The sequence below is a fragment of the Buceros rhinoceros genome, unplaced genomic scaffold (assembly GCF_000710305.1).
Source record: "Buceros rhinoceros silvestris isolate BGI_N320 unplaced genomic scaffold, ASM71030v1 scaffold6386, whole genome shotgun sequence".
Taxonomy (NCBI): domain Eukaryota; kingdom Metazoa; phylum Chordata; class Aves; order Bucerotiformes; family Bucerotidae; genus Buceros; species Buceros rhinoceros.
This window is the reverse complement of record NW_010419261.1, coordinates 78,266-101,120: the sequence shown is the minus strand read 5'-3', so window position 1 is coordinate 101,120 and position 22,855 is coordinate 78,266. Positions and strand designations below refer to the sequence as shown.

At 36.2% G+C, this 22,855-nt stretch overlaps 1 protein-coding gene across 12 annotated transcripts in view; it reads left to right on the top strand.

The window, feature by feature from the left end:
* RIMS1 (regulating synaptic membrane exocytosis 1) overlaps nucleotides 1-22,855 on the top strand; it is a 135,244-nt gene that overhangs the window by 45,701 nt on the left and 66,688 nt on the right. For 3 of the 12 annotated variants that reach the window (XM_010138836.1, XM_010138835.1, XM_010138833.1), the window contains 4 exons: nucleotides 933-1,004; nucleotides 5,147-5,329; nucleotides 6,632-6,744; nucleotides 21,835-21,947. In XM_010138836.1, the coding sequence (XP_010137138.1) occupies nucleotides 933-1,004; nucleotides 5,147-5,329; nucleotides 6,632-6,744; nucleotides 21,835-21,947 (481 nt within the window). Of the gene's footprint in view, nucleotides 1-932; nucleotides 1,005-5,146; nucleotides 5,330-6,631; nucleotides 6,745-12,193; nucleotides 12,224-21,834; nucleotides 21,948-22,855 lie in introns of all 12 variants that reach the window. The other 9 variants (XM_010138840.1, XM_010138839.1, XM_010138837.1 and 6 more) reach the window with 6 other exon arrangements.

Below are 22,855 nucleotides of genomic sequence, written 5' to 3'. Positions count from 1 at the left end.
AATACTGCACTTTTTATTCTAAAAACTCTAATATATATTGATAATTATCAGAGGTTTAAAAATGTAAATCCTAACTTGTAATTGCTCACATCAGTATAGATAGTTAAAAAAATTTTAGAACAGATAAAACTTGCAGAGATTTTCATAGGGTTTTTAGATCCTGGGTGTTAATGGTGAAACATGCTTTGCTTTTGTTCTTACATTTATTGTCTCATATTACCGTTCATCGTTCTTATTTACTAACAAAGTAAATACTTGGGTTGACAGAGGTAGTTAGTGCCTTGCTATGCAACTCTCAGATTAATTCTATAAAAAATGTAAGTAGGAAAGGAGTGAAGGAATGAAATAAACTTCTAACTTATTTATATTGGCTAAAAAAATATGTAATTGTTTTAAGCTATTTCTAAAAGCTTTAACAAGATTTAATACAAGTTTTTATTAATATAGTGACAGCATTTTTAGAATCTGATATGATGCAGAGGTTGTTTTGCTTTCAAAATTTAGATTTAAAAATAATTTTTAAAATTTCAGTTTGAATAGTATTTTCTGGTCCTTTCTGCAAAGTTTTTTTCCCTGCTCTCTGCTCGGCATTTGTTTGTCATGCTGTTAAGAGATGATTGAAAGGCCTTCAAGGAGGCATTGTTTCTAATCAAATATGGACTGTGAAGTGGGAACTAGTCACAGGTTCAGTCAAGTTTAGTGTTATCTCCCCTTTTAGTACTTCATAACTTTCACACCATCAGCCTCAATCAAATCTAATCAGTACAATGTGTCTTAAATCTCAAGTTCAGCCTGTTCATGATGATAGCTGTCAGTTTTTCATCTGCCAACCATTTCTGGTTTTACCTTTATAATACATTAATAAATAATCTTCATATTTCTGTATTCTTTTTCTTCTTTGTTTATTTCTTTTCTGACATGTCATTTCACAGGCAGTCCAGAAAAGTGGAAAGATATAGCAGCCAAAAACAAACTAGGAAAGGCTCCGCAGCTGAAACAGAAAGGTAGGATTGCTGATCGATGAGTAAATACCTGTTACAATCAATGTGACTCCAGGTTTTGGAATACAGCTCTAATACAACTTTTAAAGTAGAACATCCGTGAGAGTGGCAAAAGCTATGTACTTTGTATCTATTTTACTAGCACTGCTTGATGTGTTGCATACGTATGGAATTTTTCTGGTATTTTCCATCATTGCAGATAAACCCAATGGTAAAGACTAGCAGTCCACCTATTTTATGAGCCAAGCTCTCAGACACATTGCCACTGTCCTTGTCTCTCTATTTCATATTTCATTAGTATGGGACCAAACCTTTTTTGTGCTTTACAACTGATCTTTTTTTCAAAAAATTTTTATCTGTTCTACAGTTACTTTGAGGATGAAAGAACCATATTAACAGATTCATAAGGCAAAGATGTCTCTGAACAAATTAATTTCACTTTGAAATATAGGAATGTTAAGTTACACATTTAAATATGTATAGAAATTTTTAAAAATTATCATTACATGAAGTTAATATAAACACTGGGACTATAATCTTCCTATTCACTGAAATTTCCTGTACTTGTATTATCATTGTAACTTTTAGCTTTGATGCTGCAGTAGTATAGGGTAATGTATTCAAATTCTTGAAAAAAAGTGGAAAGAAAAAAGATATATACTCAATTGCAAGTACATCTTGTTAAGTTTTAAACTCTGTGCATTGGCTGAAATAAGAGCAGTGAGGAGGGTTCTGCCTTTGTCAGAAGCAGTTTCATGGTATCTTGATGAGCAGAGGAGTGTACATCTGTTTACATTATGAGGGTTAAAAAACCTCCGTGAACAACACAGACACATTCTAATTTTTAATAAAAATGCACATTATGTAGCAAAACTTAAGAGCTTTTATTTTATTTTACTACTTCAAATCCGAGCTTGTCATTCCTGATCCCAAAGCAATTTTTCTTGGTTTTGATAATTCTGCGGTCATAACAACCCAGTTGCTTTTTCACTATAGGCCAGAGAAATTATTTAAATCTTGGCTATGTTTAAACCATGGACAGTTTTGCCATTGAGATCACTCAAGCCATTTTTTTCCCGATTTTATTTTTCTAACTTCTGAAAAGTAAGGGGAGCCACTGGGGTTGAGGTCCAAGAGACTCATAGTTCTTGATAACCATTCAGCGATGAACCTAGTGCAACAAGAGCATAGAGAAACATGATTTGTGTTTCTTCTTTTTAATTCTCCGTGGCATAAGGTATAGGTTTCTGTTTTCAAGAATTGATTCACTGCTATTACATGTGAGACACAAGTGTCTAAATAAGCCTGAGTGCTGCAGTTTGGTATTTCATCATAGATATAATGTTGCACTAGTGCCAGATATTTTTTTGTAATAGGACAGGCCATTAATTTTCCTGTCAAATGGCAAGTATATCTCAAGAGTATTTCTTCCTCAAATAGCCACTTCTGTCTTAGACTTGGTCTTTATTTTATGGTTTGCAGATCTTGTCTACTGTTAGCTAAGCGGATTAATGGAATAAGATATCAGCACGCTATCAGCTTCTCTATAAAGCCTTTCAACATACTATCTAAGATTTAAGGTCACTGTGTATTGTGATAGCTTAGGAAATGTACATAAAAGGGAAAAAGGAAACCTTTTCAGGATAGTTTACAGAGCCTAAGAGTTCTTTTAATTCAGTAAGATAAACTTTCAAGATGGGATTCAGTAAAATATTCTGGAGTAAAATTGATTACATGAGAATCAGTCATTTTCTGTGCTTGGATGAATGAGCAAAACTGTGGCAAAAATTGGTTCACCCCAATCCTAAAATATTTTCTTTCAGCCCTAACTCATCTGATCACCCCAGAAATGCCAGATGTGAGGCTACCTGCCATGAATGTTATGATACATACAGCCTTTAACTGTACTTTCTATCTTTTACATAGGACCCTGTGCCAGGAGTGCACTAAATTAGCAACGCTCTCTTATTCTTAGGTTTTCTTTATAGTTCTGTAAGTGGCAGCATGTTTTGTTTAGTATGTGTCACCGAGGCATCAGATGAAGAGAGAGGAATGTGAGTTTTCTTGAATGCTAGCAGAGCTGGAACCTGTAGGATTTCCCTGTAGACCATTACCAGCTGAATGGTTTCCCGATCGCAGTACTATCTTTCTCTGTGAGGAACGCAGAGATGATTACATACCTATGTACCCATTGCAGTCTCATTGCTCACCAGTTATCATCTGTGACCCAAATTCCTCTCCTCTCCATCTTCTTACCTCGGTTCTGTCTCGTTTCTGTCTCTGTCTCTGTCAGTCATACTCTAACTTTTGTCTACTGTGCTTGTTGCTTTTTGTCTCATTCTCCTGATCCCTTTCAACAAGTGATCTAGGCCAGCAAGTTCTTAACTCCATGGTAGTTTTCCTCCGTTTCCCTTCTAGCTCTCTTTTCATTTGCACCCCAAGTAGCATATTCGTCTCAATGTAATTACCCAGCTAATGCAAGTCTTAAGCCTGACTTCTCTTTATTTTAGTTAAGCAGATCTTCTACCTTTCTCTCATGGAAAGGGACAGGTCTGTAAAAAAGGTATTATGGAAAGAGCAGTAGGTAAGTTTCTGAGTCTCAGGAAAAGTGTCTTGTTCTGTAATTGCAGGACAGACTCTCCTAGTGCTTCACTGACCTCTCAGATACATTCCGGGAAATTTAGCCTCTAAAATGAGAAAAGTCAGAACTGAGAACATGATGGGTCCTTAGATTGGAGCATTCATTCACAGTAAAGGCAAGCAAGCACCTTCTGGCTCAGAGTCGGATCCATGTTTACTTTATGTATGTTATGGTGTTGAAATGCCTGATAATACAGGTGCTTAAAAGCTGGTTAAATGCAATAGTTGGCACGAATTACTTTTACAGTCAGCATGGAGAAATGGGCGTTTTCAGAACTCAGCTCATCTTTGTTACTGTAAGCATCTTTTGGAATCAGGTGAATCAGTCGCTGCAAGACTGTTATGGTTAGCACCAGGGCAAGCCAAGAGCTAAGCTAAAGAAACTTTAGGGCTTGAGAGAGAGCAAGGGCAACAGAACGCTGGTTTTGTTGCATTGTGACTGGACTTCCACATAAACTGTTACTGATTAAATGGCTTTGAAACCAAACCTGTTTATTATCCTTGGTAGACATCTCCACGTTGTCTCACATACACTTCTTTCGGGATTACTTTTCAGTGTATGACAGTCATATGAACTAGATTGGTTCTTTTGACTGTATCAGGTACTTTGTATCTTGTGGGAAAGTCATGCTGGGTGTGTGAAAAGAGACTTCATAAGTTGCGGAAATTAAAAAAAAAAGAAAAAAGTCAAAAAACCTGCAATGAAATGATGTCACGGGAAATTGAAATTTCTGAAATAACAGCAGATACATTAGTACCATTTACAAAATGCTGCACTGTCGGGAAACCAAGGAAGAGTAAAAAGGCACAGGCAGAGTACTTTGTTACTCTCCAAATTTGAAATGTTTCAGGTTATCTTATACTTGCAGGTATGCAATTATTAAACTACAAATAATTATGCTTTATTATACTAACACGATTAAACATTTTACTGCATATTTTAATTATATCTTCATTAGAGTTCCTTCTGAAATGTATTTCTGTTTTAGGGCTTACAGCAGAAACATACTTAAATAGATGCCTTATTTCAAACTCCTGAGGAAACCAAGGGAATTACATTATGTGCTTGCATATTGTCCTCTTTTAGGACACTAATTTAAATCCAGTTAATATTTTTAATAAAGATAAAAGTTATGTTTTAGAAATAGAAATGCTTTGTGGTAAAACTAGATATTGATAACCTACTCTGTGCTAGTACTTAAGTCATATGTTGTTGCCTTGTGGTTGCTGTGTTTAAGATCCAGATAGAGTTTTTGGCCAACTGTCCACTATATACAGTGGAGTTCAACAGTTCCACAATTAGGGTCATGTGTATCTGCAGTGGTGAGTGTTCTGCTGGTCATCATTTTGAAAATAGGTTTGCATTCAGAATTAGTAACTTTGATCTGAAATGTCAACCCTGGTACTGCAGCCAGGATTTGCAATGTTCTTTGATGGAGGGGGGCATGGGAAGGTGTGCCTGGAGCTAACAACTGAACAATTTCTTTTTGGCCCTGATGTTTTAGGGGTCTGCTACCATGTCTTTCTAGAAGGGGAGTTCCAACCCCACGAACGACTGAACAGCCAGTCATTAGGGGAAAACATCATGCTCGCTCAAGGTCGAGTGAGCACTCTAGTATCAGACCCTTATGCTCTGTACATCACCTAGCGCCCGGAGGGTCGGCGCCACCTTCTCCACTTCTGACAAGGTTGCTATTATGTGTACAGCACAGCTTCCATGTTCTGCCTCCCAGATGTCACTGTGGTGTTGTAATTTCCTGAGCATACATGATGCATTCACTCATTCCGATACTACAGATTATCCTCTCTTCACGGTATTTACACTTCTCCCATATCCTTTACACCACCTATCTTCGCCATCCAGATGATACTTCTTGCTGTTGAACTTAGTTATGCAATGTCAAAGTAAACACATTGACTGTGTTTTGTCCTTCCATTGTTGTGTTTTGTTGTGTATCCATACGAAAATTATCAAAGTGGTTTTTGTAAACACTGCAGGAAATCATGTGCTATTCAGACAGCTAACACTGAACTTAAGAGTAAGAGAAAGTCTGCAGAGCTACACAGTGTGAAAGCCAGTGGTGTTTTGAATTTGCACAAATAGCAAATTATCTATCTGTAACCTTAGTGTAGTAGGTAAAGTGCTTATCCACCATAGTGAGTGTGATATTACTGTACCTGGCAAAGGCATTCGATAGTAAGCTCTCCCTCTCAGCAGTGTGCTGCTTCTCATCTTTGATTTACTTAAACTTTTTCCCTAGTTATTAGAGGTGGCCCTACTTATTTTAAATGCAAACTTACCAGTGTTTCAATGGTATTCGGTTTGTTACACTCAGATGCCGTATCTATTTATAGGATATCAAGTAGCATAGGAGTTCTTGAAATAGCACTAGCTAGAATTCAGCCAAAGGGGTTTAGGTTATTTACGAAGGTATGAATATTGAAAATCTTGTACATTCTTTGTGCGCATGCACACGCATACCCCCCCTCAATACCAAAGTTAAAGGTCTTTTCCCTTTGCGTTCAGGGAAAACAACTCTTTATCCCATGGGAATAGACACTTGCTGTCCAGTTCTCTGTGACCTTGTGCAATTATTGCATCAGCACAAAGGGAATACAAAAGTTAATAAAATACAAAGATGGCATTTTGTATTGCCCTTGTGCCAGTGCAGGAGAACGTGCATAAATTGTGACTCATAATCATAAATGGTTCTTTAAAAACTACTTTTCATTCAGTGGGTTTTGACTAGTACTTTATTTAAAAAAAAAAAAACCAAGAAAGCAAATCAGGAAATTAAATCAGGAAATTAAATGTGAATACTTATAAGTTAATTAGGAATCTAGACCTGAGTATGTGCACATAGCATACACCAAATGGAAACTTCTTCAAACCCATCTTCAATATATGCTGCTTAATATGTGTTTAAAATTAAGAATGTAAAAATTCTCTTCATTTGGGTTATTTACTTTTATCTTAATTTCATTTGCAGAATACATCAACAAGGAAGTCCCACACGGTCTCCTCCTGCAGACACATCCTTCAGCAGTCGCAGGGGAAGACAACTACCACAAGTTCCAGTAAGAAGTGGCAGTATAGAGCAAGGTATCAAATAAGCTTATGATAGCTCAAACTCTTTGATTTCTTACCTTTCTTTACTTAAAGTCTATTTTGATAACTACACGTTCAATGCTATAATTCTACCAATAAAGCAATAGAAGAGAATGAAAGAATGTTTGTAGTCTTGGAAATCCAGTGGAGTTTGACCAGTGGATTATTACACATGGTTTAATTGCCTTCATTTTCTACTACCGTTTTATCTTTATCTGCTTTAAAATATCTGTAAGAATTATGGTAGTTTCCAACATGTATCTAGTTTGCGTTCAGCCAAAGAAATCAGGGGTAAAGATTCTGACAATATTTTGTTGAGTCTTGTTTCTTACTTTGTGGTTTATATTAATTGTTGTGCGTTATTAACATAGATTAATAATAAATATCACAAACCTGTTTTTCTTCTGGGGTTCGTAGTTCAGTGAGTGAGGAATGAAAATAATCACCATGGGAAATGTGAAATCACAGATCGTCAACTCTTTCTTAAGAATATACTGATCAGACAGAGTGCTACTGTTTTTTCTGAAAAAGACAATGTAGACCTAATGTTTGTGGAAGATGGTTTTTACATACTAATATCAAATAACTGTGACTATAATAACTGTTCTAGTAACCTACTGCGCACAGAGCATGAGCTATTATGGTGAAGTGAAATGGCACAAAGGCTAATACTTGCCCATTCAGCTTTTCTCTTTAAAAACCCTGTTTTCTCATTGACTAGAAGCAACTGAGTTTGCCATGAACCGCAGGTTTGAAATATTGTAGTGCTTTATAGAGCTGTTGGCAGACCACTTTCTTGAATAGATAACGTTGCTGACCATGGCCACCTTAGCATGACACGTTACCACAGGGATGTTCTCGTGTATGATGGCTTATGTTAACATTCAATCAGCTTACATTAACATTACGGATTTGAACTGTAATGGCAAACTACACCTTCAATTAACACACGTTTAAATGAATTCTTGCTTTATACATATGTTTGTTCCATATGTTTAACATGCTAATACATGTGCTGCTTATTAATTTTAAACTTTATGTTCAAGACATATAAGTTTGTTTTGTAGTGAAGGTAGGACTGGCTGGCTTATAAACTAGTTACAAATTACCTTTACAACTTCTATTGACACATATTAGTAAGCTGGGAGCTTTTTAGGAAAATGTAATACATAATGAATTTCAATTTTTTTCATGTTTCTTCTGCTATTTCATAACTTGGTGCAATATATAACAATGATTCAGCTTTTAATTCAATTTTAAGTTGGGTTTCCTTTGGATATTCATCTATCATCTTTCTGATGTTCTTGGTAACTGGTGTGTTGAGAATAAAATACTGGTTTATGTTTTGTTAAAGACATGGAAGTGAATGTAGAACATACAATGAAAATGAGTAGAGATGGAATGTATACAGAAGAGGAAAGAAAAAATGAAAGTTGAGCAGAAGGCTAAAGCTACTCTAGGTTTAGAAAGTTGTGGATACCATGAACACCTGTGAAGTCATGCTGTTTCACTGAACTCTTATTTACACTTGTGGTTTATATGCTTGTGTCTTATGTGTCAATGGTACAAGTAGGATGCGACGTATTGTTTACGCTGTTTTTATATATCACACTGCCTGTGTCAATATGGCTGTATTACGGCACATGGAAGCGAAGGCTAAAGAAATTTCCTTCTCTGCATAGTCTTTGGTTTTGGTTAAGTGACTGGCTTGCCCTTTTGAAGGGGAGGTTTTCTGATCTTACCCATGTTTAATACTTCATTCCAGCTGAGCATATATTTGAAGAGCATCCAATTTAATAGATTTTATATAATATTTTTAAATGGTTTTGTCATAATGTTCTGAAATAAATACGATAATATGTATAAACTTTATACAATTGTAAGAAATGAAATTCAGTGAGGCTATAAGACCATAGTATTTGCTCTGATTTACAATATCAAATTAGAGGTTTCACCTCTTTAATCCCAGTCAAATGGATATCAGAGTGAAACAGAGGGACTAGAAGTGATCTGACCCTAATATGTAGGACTGAATTCAAAGCATATTGAGGTCTGTAAAGGATTTCTATTAACTGTACTTGGAACAGAATTGTGTCCTTAAATATTTAAATTCACAGTCACCGTGGATATAGATAATGCCAAAATCTAGTGCAATATGCAAATGTTATAGGGAGCATTTCAAAATGCATTTTCTTAATTTATAAATAAAGCTACTTTTTGGTGGTTGGTATTGACATCCTGTGATGCAAGGAAATCCTGTATGTTATACCATAAGGTATCACTGTTATAGTTACATACTTCTTCACACTCTACACAAATTCTGTTGAGTCAGGAGGGTTGAAATCACATCTATATATATACATCCATGAATCTATGTCTGTTTTGCAAATCTCAGTGATTGCTGTAGATATACTGAATGTCTGCATATCAAGAGTGGGTCTTTTATTCGCTCTTTGCTTATTCAGGAGGCATAGAAGAATCCAGTAAAGTAATTTTATTACTCTTTAAAGTTCTCGCTATGGAACAGATGAGTTAATGACGAAGCAAGAGACTGGCAGTGGTTTTCATCTCGAGAAACAGAGTGATATTTTAAGTCTTAATATTTAACCATTAGGTCTCAGTTGTAAATGACCATATCCATGCTAAAAGGGCTTCTTCTAGGACTAATGTTACATCTCGAATGTTCCATAATGTCATTGTCAAGTTTAATACTTAAAAAAATGGTTGTTTCCTTGTCTCTGCAAAATGGTGTTTTCATAGTTACTGCTCTCATTGGCAGGTTGAGAATCATAAGAAGTAGGTAGTTTTAAAATGTCCTTATTAGTAGACATGCTTTTATTTTTTAAAAAAATCACATTGAAGTAATTCTTACAGAGAAGACTGAAGTTGTAGTTACTATTCCATTACAGAAATGGAGTTGGTAGAGAAGGATGAGGAAGAGCGAAAAAAAATCTTAAATGTAGAAGAAAAAGTCCAATTTGAGAATTAAAACCTCAAAACAGTGTAATTATGCACACTAGCAAAAAAACCCAAAAGGCTTCACGGTGATTATGTTCTAAAGGGGATTTGCCTAGTTTTGGAGTGGGGGAGAGAGGTACTTACTTTCACTTGGGACAGTTTTAATAAAATAATATTTTTTAGCAGCTCCAGTACACGAGACTTTTTAAAGTGGTTACAATTAAGGCTTCTGTAATTTTTTGGCAATGTTGTCTTTGTTTGAATCCCGGTGATATTCAAGAAAGACATGGCTATATTTCTTTCCTTTGCAACGCCATCAGCAGTATTTCCTAGAGTGCAAGACACACTGGGATCTTATTGTATCTAAAGCTCTTGATATGCGTGAATGTTGAAAGTTAGTCTGGTATAGGTGTGTCTGTGTGTTTTTTCAAAAAGTCATGATCTAGTAGTCATTACCCTAACTTACGCTACTTAAGAAGCGGTTTTTATTTCTTTGTTTTACCTAATAATTTTGTAAAAGGACCTAATAATATGAAGATGTTTTGGCTCAGTGACTAAAGCAGTGAAATTATAAGCCATGGTAAGGACAATGGTGTTTTCTCAATACATCATCCTGTGCCGAGCTGTAAGAGATTGGCATCAGTGGGGGGTTTTATTTGCATTATATTTGAGTGGAACTGTGCAAATCATGAAGCGGGGCAGGGATTCTGCATTGACTTTGTTTTTCAGCTGTTTCTGTAACAAATCTGTTAAGTAGTTGCATGGGTTTTAAATTATACTTTTATGTATTTCTGTGATCTTTATTCAGTCTGTTCTCTGTCATCGCAACTGTCAAACATCACAGGAATTCTTGCTTCAGTAGGATTTGAGGGTTGGTCTTTACACTTCTGTATAACGGGTAATCGTTGTATTGATCAAGTAAATGAATACAGCCCGAAGAACTGTAACATTTTTCTAAATAGGAGGTAATATTTGGAAATCTAGGAAGTAAATAAGAAAAAACGTATTATGAACTATTAACATTTATGAACCAGCAAGATGAATGTACAATGATTGTTTGTAATATAGAAACTATTTTTAAGAGCTTAAAACAAAACAGGTCTCTCTCTTTATCTGCTTCTATTTGGTTTTTCACAGCACTATTTCTTTTTCATAGCTTCAGCAATGTGGTTTCATGTTTCAGAAGTCCTATAATGAGAGGAAGGTTTGTGATACTCAACAGCCTACATGTGAAGAGCATCTGTAGACATAACTGAACTAGTGTGATTGTATGTGTTTCCAGTGGCATCTGTTTATGGCAATAGGCCTTATGCAGTGACCTTTTGAAAAGCAGAAGTGTGACCAGCATTAAGTATGGTTGTATCTTAGCTCATGTTAGAAAAAGCTGCATAAACTCTGTACATAGCTTGTATGCAGGGTGAAGTGCATGTATGCATGTGTGCTGCTGTTTCATGATGGAAAGCTACTGGTACTGAATAGGGATTACTTGTGGAAAGTTCATGTTTATAATTAAGTACAAGTGTTTAATGGTAGTCACATCACAGAGGAATTAAGTGTTTTGATGTCCAGTGTTTCCTTTTGACAAATAAGAACCAGAATACAGAAAATCAATACGTTGTCAAAGAATACATTTGAGTTGCAAATATCTTCTTATATTTAACCAGCTTAAGAGTCTAAAAATAATGGATAGCTAGTGAAAACTGTTCTGTGTATATGTACTTGATGATTGAAGTGTCATTGTGGTGAGAGTATGGCTTGAGTAATGGTAAAGATCAAACTTTCAGTTAAAAACTTTTTTCGGATCCATCAGTATAAAACTTGAGTGACAGAAGAAAAAGAATAAGTCATTTGAATTTTAGATTTTAATCTTTTAGCACTGTTTGGTTTGTCTTCATATTTCTGGTTTATTTTGAAATTATTAGGTGGCACTGAATATTTTGAGGCAGCTTGTGGAATCTTTAATCACACTGGAGAGTATTTTTTCTCAGCCTCGCTGACTCTTACAAAATGAGTTCAAGCCTCATAATCTTTTATGTTTTCCTTAAAGACTGATTTTCAATAGTACAGCGGTTATTGAATGTTATAGATTTCAGTTAATAGAAAATAAATTTGTAACACTCATTACTGAAGAAAAGGCTTCAGAATCTAAAACAGGGCTATGTGGTTCAGGAGTGAGAGTGATTCTTAAAGCAATTTTAAGATTCTTACATCATTCATAGGTTTGGGTATCTCAATACTGCTCGAGCAGAATACTTAGAGTCCACTATCTGGTTCTTAATAACTTCATTGTTTTGTTAATTTTAAAGAAAAAATCATAGGCCTTATTATTTATCATGGTTTATCATTTTACTTTTCGACATTACATATGCTGGAGTACTGCCTACTGTACATGCCATTGTCACATGTAACACATTTCTTTCTCTAACTTTGAATTTGCTGATTTCTTTTTCTGTTTCCATCATTCCGTGCATTTAATTCATTGAAGAGCAAGAGACTTTTAACTCTTCCACAAAAGGTAAACATTTATGTGATTTTTTTTTTTTTTTACAAATGTTTGGCAACTGTTAATACTGGCTGTTCCCTCAATATATTCTTTATTAATAAGTAGTCTTTAGTTAACAGTGTTGAACAGGCAAGAGAATTCTTTCCCAAATTATCTGTATGCTAGCTGATGCCCCTCTTAAGAATCTGAAAATGATTTCCCCTGTGATTTCTAATTTTCCTATTGACATACAATATACTGGATTTAACAGGAGTAGTCATGATATTTTACATGGCTCAGAAGCTACTTGATTGAGTTAAAGTTCACCCAAAGACTAAGATTTTACCTAAGCTCCCCTTGGGCTCTGCATAGCATCTGCTTCTAATGATGCAGCCATGGTTCTTGGTATCTGTGAAGGATGCTTCCAAAGTCTGAGCTTAGGAATAGTTGAAGGTGATGATGGCCAGAAACAATCCTTCATATAAAGATAGATTCTGAAGAATGAGCTGTGTTTTATTCGCATGACAGTCTCTTGACTCAAAAAGTTAGTCATGGTGTGGGACGGGTTTCTATGGGCAGACATACAACACTCATCTCCTATGAATTTGACCTCCTATGAATTCTCCATGTCTGTGCTGATACCAGTGACTCAGTGAGCTCAAATGGCAGGTATGTAAGGTTGTCTCACACAGTGAAAAGTGTAGTCTGACATGTCCCTATTGAGGTAACATTGCAGGAAAGCCCTGGGGTTTTTTTTATTCTTGCTGAAAGTATGCATTATCTCAAAATCAGAATGAAGCTTGGAGAGAAAAAATAAAAAAAAAAAATGAATCCCATTTAATATTAACAGCAAAATACTATGCCTCCTAAATGTTAGTAGCACAGATTAACCTTTTCTGACGTTTAGTCCTGAGTCCTGCAGATCTTGGGAATTCTGGTCTGAGTACAGGCTTTGGTGGGTCAAAGCCAAACTGGGACTTGAAGTTGAATCAGAATATCTCCTACAACTATTTTACTTTCTGAAAGAGTGAATCCCACTGACGCATTTGTACTTGCCTAGGTAAAAATACAGCAGCTTTTCCAGTACCTATGAACTCCAACAGCCATGGCACTACTCAGGAGTATGTTTTCATTATAATATTTAAAAAAAAAAGGATTAAAAAGAAAAAATATTTGACTGAGGTATTAGCAATTACAGGTTATTTTCTAGTGTTAAGAATATACTGTGAAATGTATTTAAAGTGTTAAGAATGGTTGATTTTACAAATTATTTCTGTCAATTTTGTTTTCTTCAGTATTTATATTTCCCTCAAACAGAACAATACAAATCTTTTATGCCCCTTTCAAGTTCAAAGACTTTGCTGTTTGATTTAGAGTGCAGTGGATGTTTCTTTGTTTAAAACAATTGACTTATGCAGACAAACTATACCATGCCTGTAACAGGTTTGTTTCCACAAGAGTTGAATGGGTCTAGCCTAAGATTTGGGAGTGTGCAGAAGGTGATGGGATCTTTACATGCACAGATTCCTCTGGCTTGGGGGAGCTGACTGCAGATGCAGCCCGGAGAGAGAAAAGAGCTGGGCAAGAGGAGAGCAGGAAGAGTGAAGTGCTGGCAGTTCTGGGCGACCATGAATAACTTCAGAGGAGCTGACTTACTTAGTAGCCCACTGTCACCTCTGACTTTCCCCAGTGCAGAATAGGAGATAAAAAGAATAAACAGTAGGTGAACGGATCGAGATGGGGCTGTTACATGGTATTATGAGACAAGAGACATAGGAAAGCATGCACAACAGATGTGAGTGACACTGACCAGATAAATCTACAACAAAAAAATCAAGCACCTGTTCCACTTAATCAATGGCTGCAATAAAGTCTTCAGCAGAGTGTGAAAATGCTGACTTGGATTGCTGTCAAAAACAGTGGTTTACTTTTTTCATGTTTGTTTACTTAATGTTTTCTTTTAAATAGAAGCTTCTGTTTGGATCATCCTTGAAACTCTTGCAGGAAGAACTGAATGTTGCATCAGTCAATTCAGATTTTTATATTGGCTTGTCTTCCCTCTGGAGTGAGTTGTTAAACTCAAGATGGTCACCATGCCTCTGTGTGTACTGGGAGATCCAACCTCAGTTCCCATCCTGGCAGTCTGAGTTGGTTTGGTCATGCTTCAATTCTAATTGTCTGCTTTGGTCATGCTTCAATTCTAATTTAGGAGGTCCAAAGCAGTATCAGCTCCCATACACACAAGCTTAAAGGAGCCACAGTGAGTACAGGGACCAGGGCTGCAGAGCGGGCTTCAGAGCCCATCTCCCTCACTAGCTGCATGTTGTCACTAAGTACTTTTTGAAGTCATAGATGCAGAGAAGCAGTAAAATGTTCTTTATCTTAGCAACAGATTGACTTGTCAGTGTTGCTAATGTTATGTTTCAAAACATTCATCTGGTCATGATTTCAAAATTTTGTCTGTTTTTCAAATTTCGTGGTACAGTTTGCTGTGGATTTTTAAAGTCATGAAACCTACCGGGGATACTTTGTGTGTGCATTCTGCAAAGCTCATCCTGAAGGCTGAACAGAAATAACCTGAAGTCTCTCCTCATGATTTCTGAAACACTTCATTGTGGTCCAGCACCAGCGTGAGTTCTGTCTGCTGTGCCACACAGCCAGCTCTCCAGCGAATGTTTCCCTACCTCCTCGCTTCCCTAGCACTCCGAGTTCTCCCAACCAAATCTCATCACTACTTAACTTCCCTGCCTTTGTTCTGGACAGTGGTTCTGCTTAGTTTCTTCTTCATCTTCCACATCTCACTTCCTCAAACCAGACACTGTTTTTTTTCCCCCCAGTTCCCATCCACAGAGCATCTAATCAGCACAGACAGATGAAGCTCCTGGCTCCTGGCTCCTGCAGTGTAGAATACGGTTAAGTGTACGTGCCTCTTCATTACAGCTGTAGCTGTTCGTCATTGACTCAGAGTGAAGAATAGGTTGCATCTCTGTTGGCTTCTGGGATAAGTGTAATTTCCTGTTGCCCTGCCAGAACCTGCTGTTTGTGTCCCAGAAACAGTTACTATAAAATAGTTTTTATGAGATAAATTTTCACTTCAGCTTGCTTGTTAGTAGCTTCTTTGTGTAAGCAATTCTGTCATTTTAGACTTGTAGACTTTTTCCCTTAAAGTTTACATCATAAAGAATGTGTGGTATCTGTTGGTAAGGGTTACAGCTGTCTGAAATCTTGATGCCAATTTCTTCTTGTTATGTAGCTTACTCCAACATTTAATAGCCCAGTAAGACTGCAAGGATTTCCAAATTATACTGTTCGTCTACACCTCAAGAGAAAATTCAGTTTGTGGCAGACTTCACCATTACGGAAAATGGTATAGCCAGTACTAAGACAGCTATAGGTTTTCTATAGACTAGGAAAAACCGATATGATTATCAGTTTTAATCACAGACCAGGTAATGTCAGCAAGCATTCTAGCATTAAGCCCATACTTTCGTTTGAGCAAGAATGTCCTTTTAGAAAGGTATTTTCACTTAATGACTGCAAGCAATGGAAAATTCTTCCTGTGCTTATCCACCTGACTTTCTAAACATATGCCTTTCTTACTTACCTTACGCCACACCTGCCGAACTTCATAGGTGCTGGGCATTATTGTACCTGTATTTGTTAAACAAAAGAGCATTCTGTTGTTAGAAGTCTTCCCACATGTAAGTAATTATGGACCCCAGTAAAGCTATATATCTCCTTTCTTTTTAATCGTTTACTAAATCTGTTCCTGCAAGACCTCATCCTGCACTCCTTATAATTCTCATGACTTCTCTCTGAATCTTTTTTACCAACAGTATACTTGGTAGAGTCTTCCAAAAGTATCAGAATCCGTTAACCTTAGATAAATAGATTATCTTCCATTATTACTTCTAATATCTTAAAACTCCCTGTCTCTATATGGTATTTAAGAATTTGTTGTTCTTTTTGTAAGCATAAAGGCTTATTTTCATATAAACTGCCAAAATTTCCCTTCTTGCTATATTATTTGCTAGATAACAAAAAGTCTCCACTTCAGAGATAGTGGTATTTTGCTGGAGATGCATGTGTAGCATGTACAGCAGTTCTATTTTGGGTATAAGGTGATTTTCCTTGGAATTTGATGATGATCACGCTGCTATACAGGAGCTCATGTCAGTGCTAAAACAATTCTAATCCCTTTTTTCAAATGTATGAGTGGGTTCTTTTTAGATGTTATTTAGTGACAAGATTCACAGCTTGCCAAAGTTGCATAATTTAGAGTTTCTTTGATGATTGTTGTAATTTAAAGAGGTGGTTACCTAAACAGTTAAGATCAGGAATTAAAAACTAGAGCTAGAAAGGTATCTATAGCATTTTTGCTGTTCCTTGTTTGGTCAGTATTGCTGCCTACAGTACAATCCTTATTTAAATGAGCCCACATCGGCTTAATACATTGTGCCATCAGCTTAATAGATAGGTGTTCGTAACATAATGTCATTTAAGAAATTCTGCACGTAATACAGTTTAGTCCCCTTTCAAGCATTAAATTAAGGGACTTTAAACCTTAGAATCACTTCAGTTTCTCTTGCACTGGTCACTACTGATAGTGCAGCTTTTGTAGCTCTCGCTGATTTTCATGGGATTGGTCTGTTGTTGATAGCAGTGAAGGTTGAATTTATTTGTCACATTTCATGCATTGTTAGATTCACATTCTCTGAGTAACATACATACGCCATATGATACGTTCTGTCTACCTACTAAAGTATTTGGAAAAAAAGAAAAAAGAGAGAGGAAACTATCTGCCCTAATACATTTGATATGTTTATGTAGTTAAGGGTTCTGTTACTTTGTACTTATTTGAAAAGGTAGTGTATATTCTTAGCAGTTAGGATTCTAGACAGGTCTAACTTCTCTATCAGTTAAACAGCAGACAGGGGTTGAAATGTGCCCATACCAGTCTTCTAAAGATAGAAATAAAGATGAGGGCTGTGAAGTAGTTAATGCCATCAGATGTAACTCTGTGAACCTTTCCATAGTGCTGACATATTAAAAGGAGTATGACTAGTACATAAATTCTTAGTAAAAATGTAATGTCTCGGAAAAATTAAGAAATGGACTCCTCCTCTAATAAAAAAGCCAACTGTTAGCCTGTTCTAATTTTCTGTGAGGGTAGGTTGCAGGCTGAAAATAAGATCTGTAGCTATTTTCTTTAGTTTATTCCCTACCTGCCTTAAATAGCATATTATGGACTTGCATATTTTATTCAAAGGACAGCATGTAATTTATGGGCTGTCAATAAAAGAAAAAAACCCATATTTCCTTATGATGGAAACATGTTTCAAGAACTGCCTTTAATGTTAATCAAAACTTCTCTTTTCACAAGAAATACAAGCCAGTTTTTTAATCACTTTGAGTAAAAAGCAACTCTTCCATTCTGTGCATGTGTTAAAGTGTTCTTTTACTAGTATCATGATCACCTCTGCAAAGACTGGAAATGCAGATGTTTAATCGTACTTCCAGCATGTAGCATATTTAGAATCCTCTAAGATCTGTTATGAATTACAGTACAGGGTGCACAGTCTTCACAATGTTTCTTGAATGACATGTGAGGAAAAGACCCAGGAGGAGCTGATAGACCTGCTAGCCTGTGGGGAGGGAAATGGTCTTATTCTTTGTAGACCATATTTTCTTCCTTTGAATCCCGTTCACAGTGGAAGCCAGATGGGGCTTAGCAGTTGAGTTGAATAATGAACTAAGTAATATATAGTTTGTTTGATGGAAGACCATTCAGAACTACACCAGGCAGTTAATTCTCGATAGCTTGATGTGGTGGGTTCACTTAAGCCAGCAAATAAGCACCCACCAGCTGCTCGATCACTCCACCCTCCACAGTGGGATGAGAGAGAGAATTGGAATAGCCATAGTGAGTAAAATCTCACGGGCCAAAAGAAAGGCAGTTTAGTAAGTGGAGGTAAAAAATGAAGAAAAATATTTAAAAACCACCACCAAGTGATGCAAAGGTAATCACTCCCCACCTCTCACCAACAGACCAATGGCCAGCCAGTCTCTGAACAACAGCTACCTTGGAAAGACTACCCCCAGTTTTATTGCTGAAGATGATGCTGTATGTTATGGAACGTCTCTTGGGTCAGTTGGGGTTAGCTGTCTCAGCTGTTTCCATCCAAGCCAGACCCAGTACATCTGAGATTACAGGAGTCAGACTAGTTCATAAATGTATTAATGGAATTGAAGTATAACATCTTAATTCCATTTGTATGTCTGTCTTTTCTCTCCCGCATGGCTTGAATGTTTATGTACATCATTGTTGTACAGCCTTCAGATGGTTAATAGTAGCAAAAGCTTTAGCTCTAAACTTGCGCCCTTTAGCTAAGCAGCCTGATCAGTGAGTTCTCTTCTTTCAGTTACTTCTTTTACTGATTAATGTCACATCTGAATCAGCAGCCCATGAAGAGATGAGAATAATAGCTCTTTGAAGTGTGACTTCTGACACTGAAGAAAGTAACGTGTCAACACAACTGATATTGATGGTAGTTTTACTATTAATTTGAGACACTTAGGGTAAATCTCCGTAATTTGAATTCTAGGGCCACTGCAGAATTTAAGGGTCTTGGGATTACAGTGCTTTGATCTGTATATTGCTGTGTAGTCACACCTCTCAAGACCTCCAGGAAAAGTGCTCTGTAAATACTGATGTCCTAAAAGAAAGTAGATCCATAGTTTTTTAAGAGGCAGGTTAAGTTTTTGAAGTATTGTATATGTCAAATCTTCGTTACCTGTGGTAACTAGCTGTGTTCCAAGAAAGTAATGTGATTGTATGGTGGTGTTACCTATGGTTGTTACAGCTTCTGCCAATGTGCTTTTGTTCCTGTGTTAGATTTTTTTCCTGCTTCTTGTAATTGGCATGTAAAGTACATACCAGGCTTCTTATCAGACAGATGCAATTTTCAGTCACAGAGATGAGCTAAAGACAACATATGCTCAGATGTGCATGGTAAACAAAGCTGGAAAGAACACAGTTGTATTTTCTAGGGCAGAGTTACATTTCACACAGTTGCTTGCTTAGAAGTACATTAACAGCTAATTGGTGCTGAATTGCATTTTACTCCATGCACAAAACCAAATTTATCCATTAGAGGATTTAGATTTACTTCACAGTCCTCATTAATTGTTCTACTTTTATATAATGATATCTAATATCATTATTATCATGAATAAGAACACGATTTTGTTAAGGTTAAGGATTTAAACATAACAAAAAACAAGAATTACGGAGTTAAGGCTGAATATTTACCCAACCTTGACTGCACTAATTTTCACATATAGTGACCAGAATGGTATCTCATTACATAATAAAGTATTCTTTTCTCAGCTATTGTAAGTAATACAGAGTAACATATCATATAAATTATTCAATATAATGTACAAGTGACAGGGTGAAGCACTAAAAGTCGCACAGTGAAAGGGTTATTTTTTGAGTATCTGTAATCTGTGCACCATACACATATAGGGCTAAATTTTTAAAGGGGTCTCAATCTTCCCTCTGTTTTTATATCCTCAGTCGATTTCATGCATGTATGATAGGATTAAGATATTTGAGATTTTTACTTCAGTCACTAACTGATATATCTTAATCCTTTCATATCTGTCCTTAAAAAAAGAGGCCATCTTTAAAAATTTCACCTAAAGTGCTCAATTTTGCCTTCAGATACCTCCATGCAACTTCCATTGAAGTAATTGGAGCTGTGCCTGCATATCTGATGGTGGAACTGGACTCATTGCAATTAAGGTACACATTTACCAACATAATTAGTCATCTGCAATAATCTCTGGGCCCACTGTGATGTTCTGCATGTGCAGAAGTTCCTAGATTGGACCCTCTGTGTGTGGGAGATTGAAGATTATGATGATAACTTTATTTTGTACCTTAAATTTGTAGCTGTAGCAGAATTTTAATGTAATTTGTTGTATTTAGTTTTCCTGGTTTTAAATAAGAAATGTGGAAGGAGGACATGAAAACAACATAATTTTCGCAGTGATGTCTTTGTATATTTTTTTGTACCCAACCAGTGCACAGACATTATGGATGGTACGTGCATGCACAATCATGATTTGTGCAGTAGCACACACTTTGAATTACTGAACCCTGACTGTACTGCTTTTTCTTTTCTTGCATCTTTGTGCTTGCAAAGCACAGAGAAAAAAATAGATGTGTGAAGAATCCCACGGTTAATTAACAGCGAAAAACCCACATACCAGAACTTTGGTACCTTGTAATTCACAATACAGATCTTTAAACAACAAGTTAGAGTACTTATTTTCCACTAATTTAAAATTCTCTGTGTTTTGTGGTTGATTGAAAATTGATTCCATGCAGCTTTTAAACTGGTGTCTCTCTGCTGTCACTGGTCTGGGGAGGAACTGTTTACAAAAATCTTTACTTCTAAAACTGATCATTTTGGAAAGTCTTATAAATCCATGGCTGAGGATTTTGTGGAGGTTTTCCTAAATAAAATGTCAGTCTTTAATTTGTGACCACAGAAAAAATTCCAAATAAAAGTTGTTCTGGGATGTTACAACCTGTTAAAACACAATGAACATAGTGAGTACTCCTGTGATTTAGAATAGTTACTGATGAGTATTTGGGTCTAGTTCTACAACTGTTACAAAGTGCTAATTTTCCAGGTATTGGTTTTATTGGTATTCTTTTATGTTTATAGTGCTACCAAGTATAAGAATGGCAGAATACATAGTTCCCTCTGGAAGTTATCCACTACCACAAAGGTTAACTTACTTTAAGGAAGACTTAGCACAGGGGCTTTCACATCACTCTACGTTAGTGCAAGGTTATCTTCCTGTGCCAAGCGCAGTCAATATGAATTGCCATAGCTTGTTCAAATTGAAGAAGATGCTCTTTATAGCACCACAACTTCTTGAAGGTTTAAGATTAGATTTCTTTTTTGTAACAACCTCTCACAGGAAAGTCAAAAACACAAGAGCAAATAATCTCTTTGAAATAGAAGTAAACATTAAAGAGCAAAGTAGTGCTTTTAAGACTTTTTGTAAAATAAAAAATACTAGAAGATTACTGTATTTTTTAATATGACTGGTTGAATGGAGAAATTATTTCTCTCAAGTTATCTTTAGCTATGGTAAACAGTTATGTTTTAAGATAGTAGTAGGAATTAAGTGCTTCAAAAATAAATTTTAACATCTATTAATTATTACCTGCATTAATTCTTAGAATGCTACTGTAATATTTTCTACATTTAAGCAAATACATCGTTAGATGATAATGGATTTATGTCCCCTGCATCCAGCATACTTAGCAAGTTTATAATTCAGTCTATCACCTAAATTCTTTCACTCTTTTCATATCTGTTGCTTGATTATGTATAGGAAAATGGGATGTTTGCCCATTTTCAGGCAAAGTCTCTCACAATGGAAGTGGTTGATTTCTTTGCATTAGTGTTCTTTTGTTCTGTGTTTACACCCTGCTTGTTCTACATGTTTGTACATTTCTTTGTTGCGTTGAGATGGAAATAAGCTGAAATTGTTGCTAAACCATTTGTTTTTCAAAAACATTTTAGCTATTTTTAATTGATTTTCATTGTGTGTTTTTGCAGCAAGCTTAGTAGTGGAGGAGCGAACGAGACAGATGAAAATGAAAGTGCACCGTTATAATCAGACGTCAGGGTCTGGTTCTAGCCAAGACCATGAGCGTGAGCAATATACCAAGGTAAAGTCAGTAGTATTGAAATGATACTTTGGCTTGAAATTCGAAGGCATAAGCCTATTTATTTAAAATATTATATAACCCTAAAGAACACTGTGTTATAAATAAAGCCTGACAGAAATGTCTTCAAGTAATAGCCTTGTAACATAATTTTTACCCCCATCTGATGTGCAGTAGGTTTAGTCTTGGATGTCACCTAAAATGAGTCAGCAAAAACCAGAAAACTTCAAAACTAATTCAGGGACAAAAGGTCCTTCAACAGTTGTTAAACAAGCCCCTGCCAGCTCTAGCTTAGGAAGTCCCCGGCCTGCAGATCCCCGGAGGCTGGAAAAGTGGACAGTGGAACTGTTAATGATATGTTGGCCCCACTCCTTTGTTCTTCTCTAGGCCCTTGCTCTTGTCTGATGAGTAGAGGAGCTAGATAGAATTAGATCCAGTCCTATGCAGTTGTTCTCATATTGGTATACTTTTTTTGCATCCCAATAATGGCATGGATAAAGTATTTCCTTTCTTGAAATACATACTGAATACTTTGATCTCCTTTTCTGATAAAAGCATGAAGACTTCCTCTGATGATTAAGTGTACATGACATTACATTATTGAAGTTATATAGCAGCACCTTTTTTTTCTTGATAATGCTAAAATGATATTCCACAACCTCGTGGCTTACAGGCTTCTAATCAAACTGCTGAAAACATCACACACGTCTGCACTGCCATTTACAAATCAAGCTCTGAGGAGCTAGAGCTGAACATTCTGCCAAAGACGGGAAACACTTGCAGAAGTCAGGAGGGGAAATGTTTAGTTAGATGCTGTGTTTTCTCTTAGAAATACAGCACAATGTTGGTGTAGGCAAAGGAAAGGACAGAAACAAAACCAGCTGTAACTCAGTTGTGGGGGAAGCATTCCT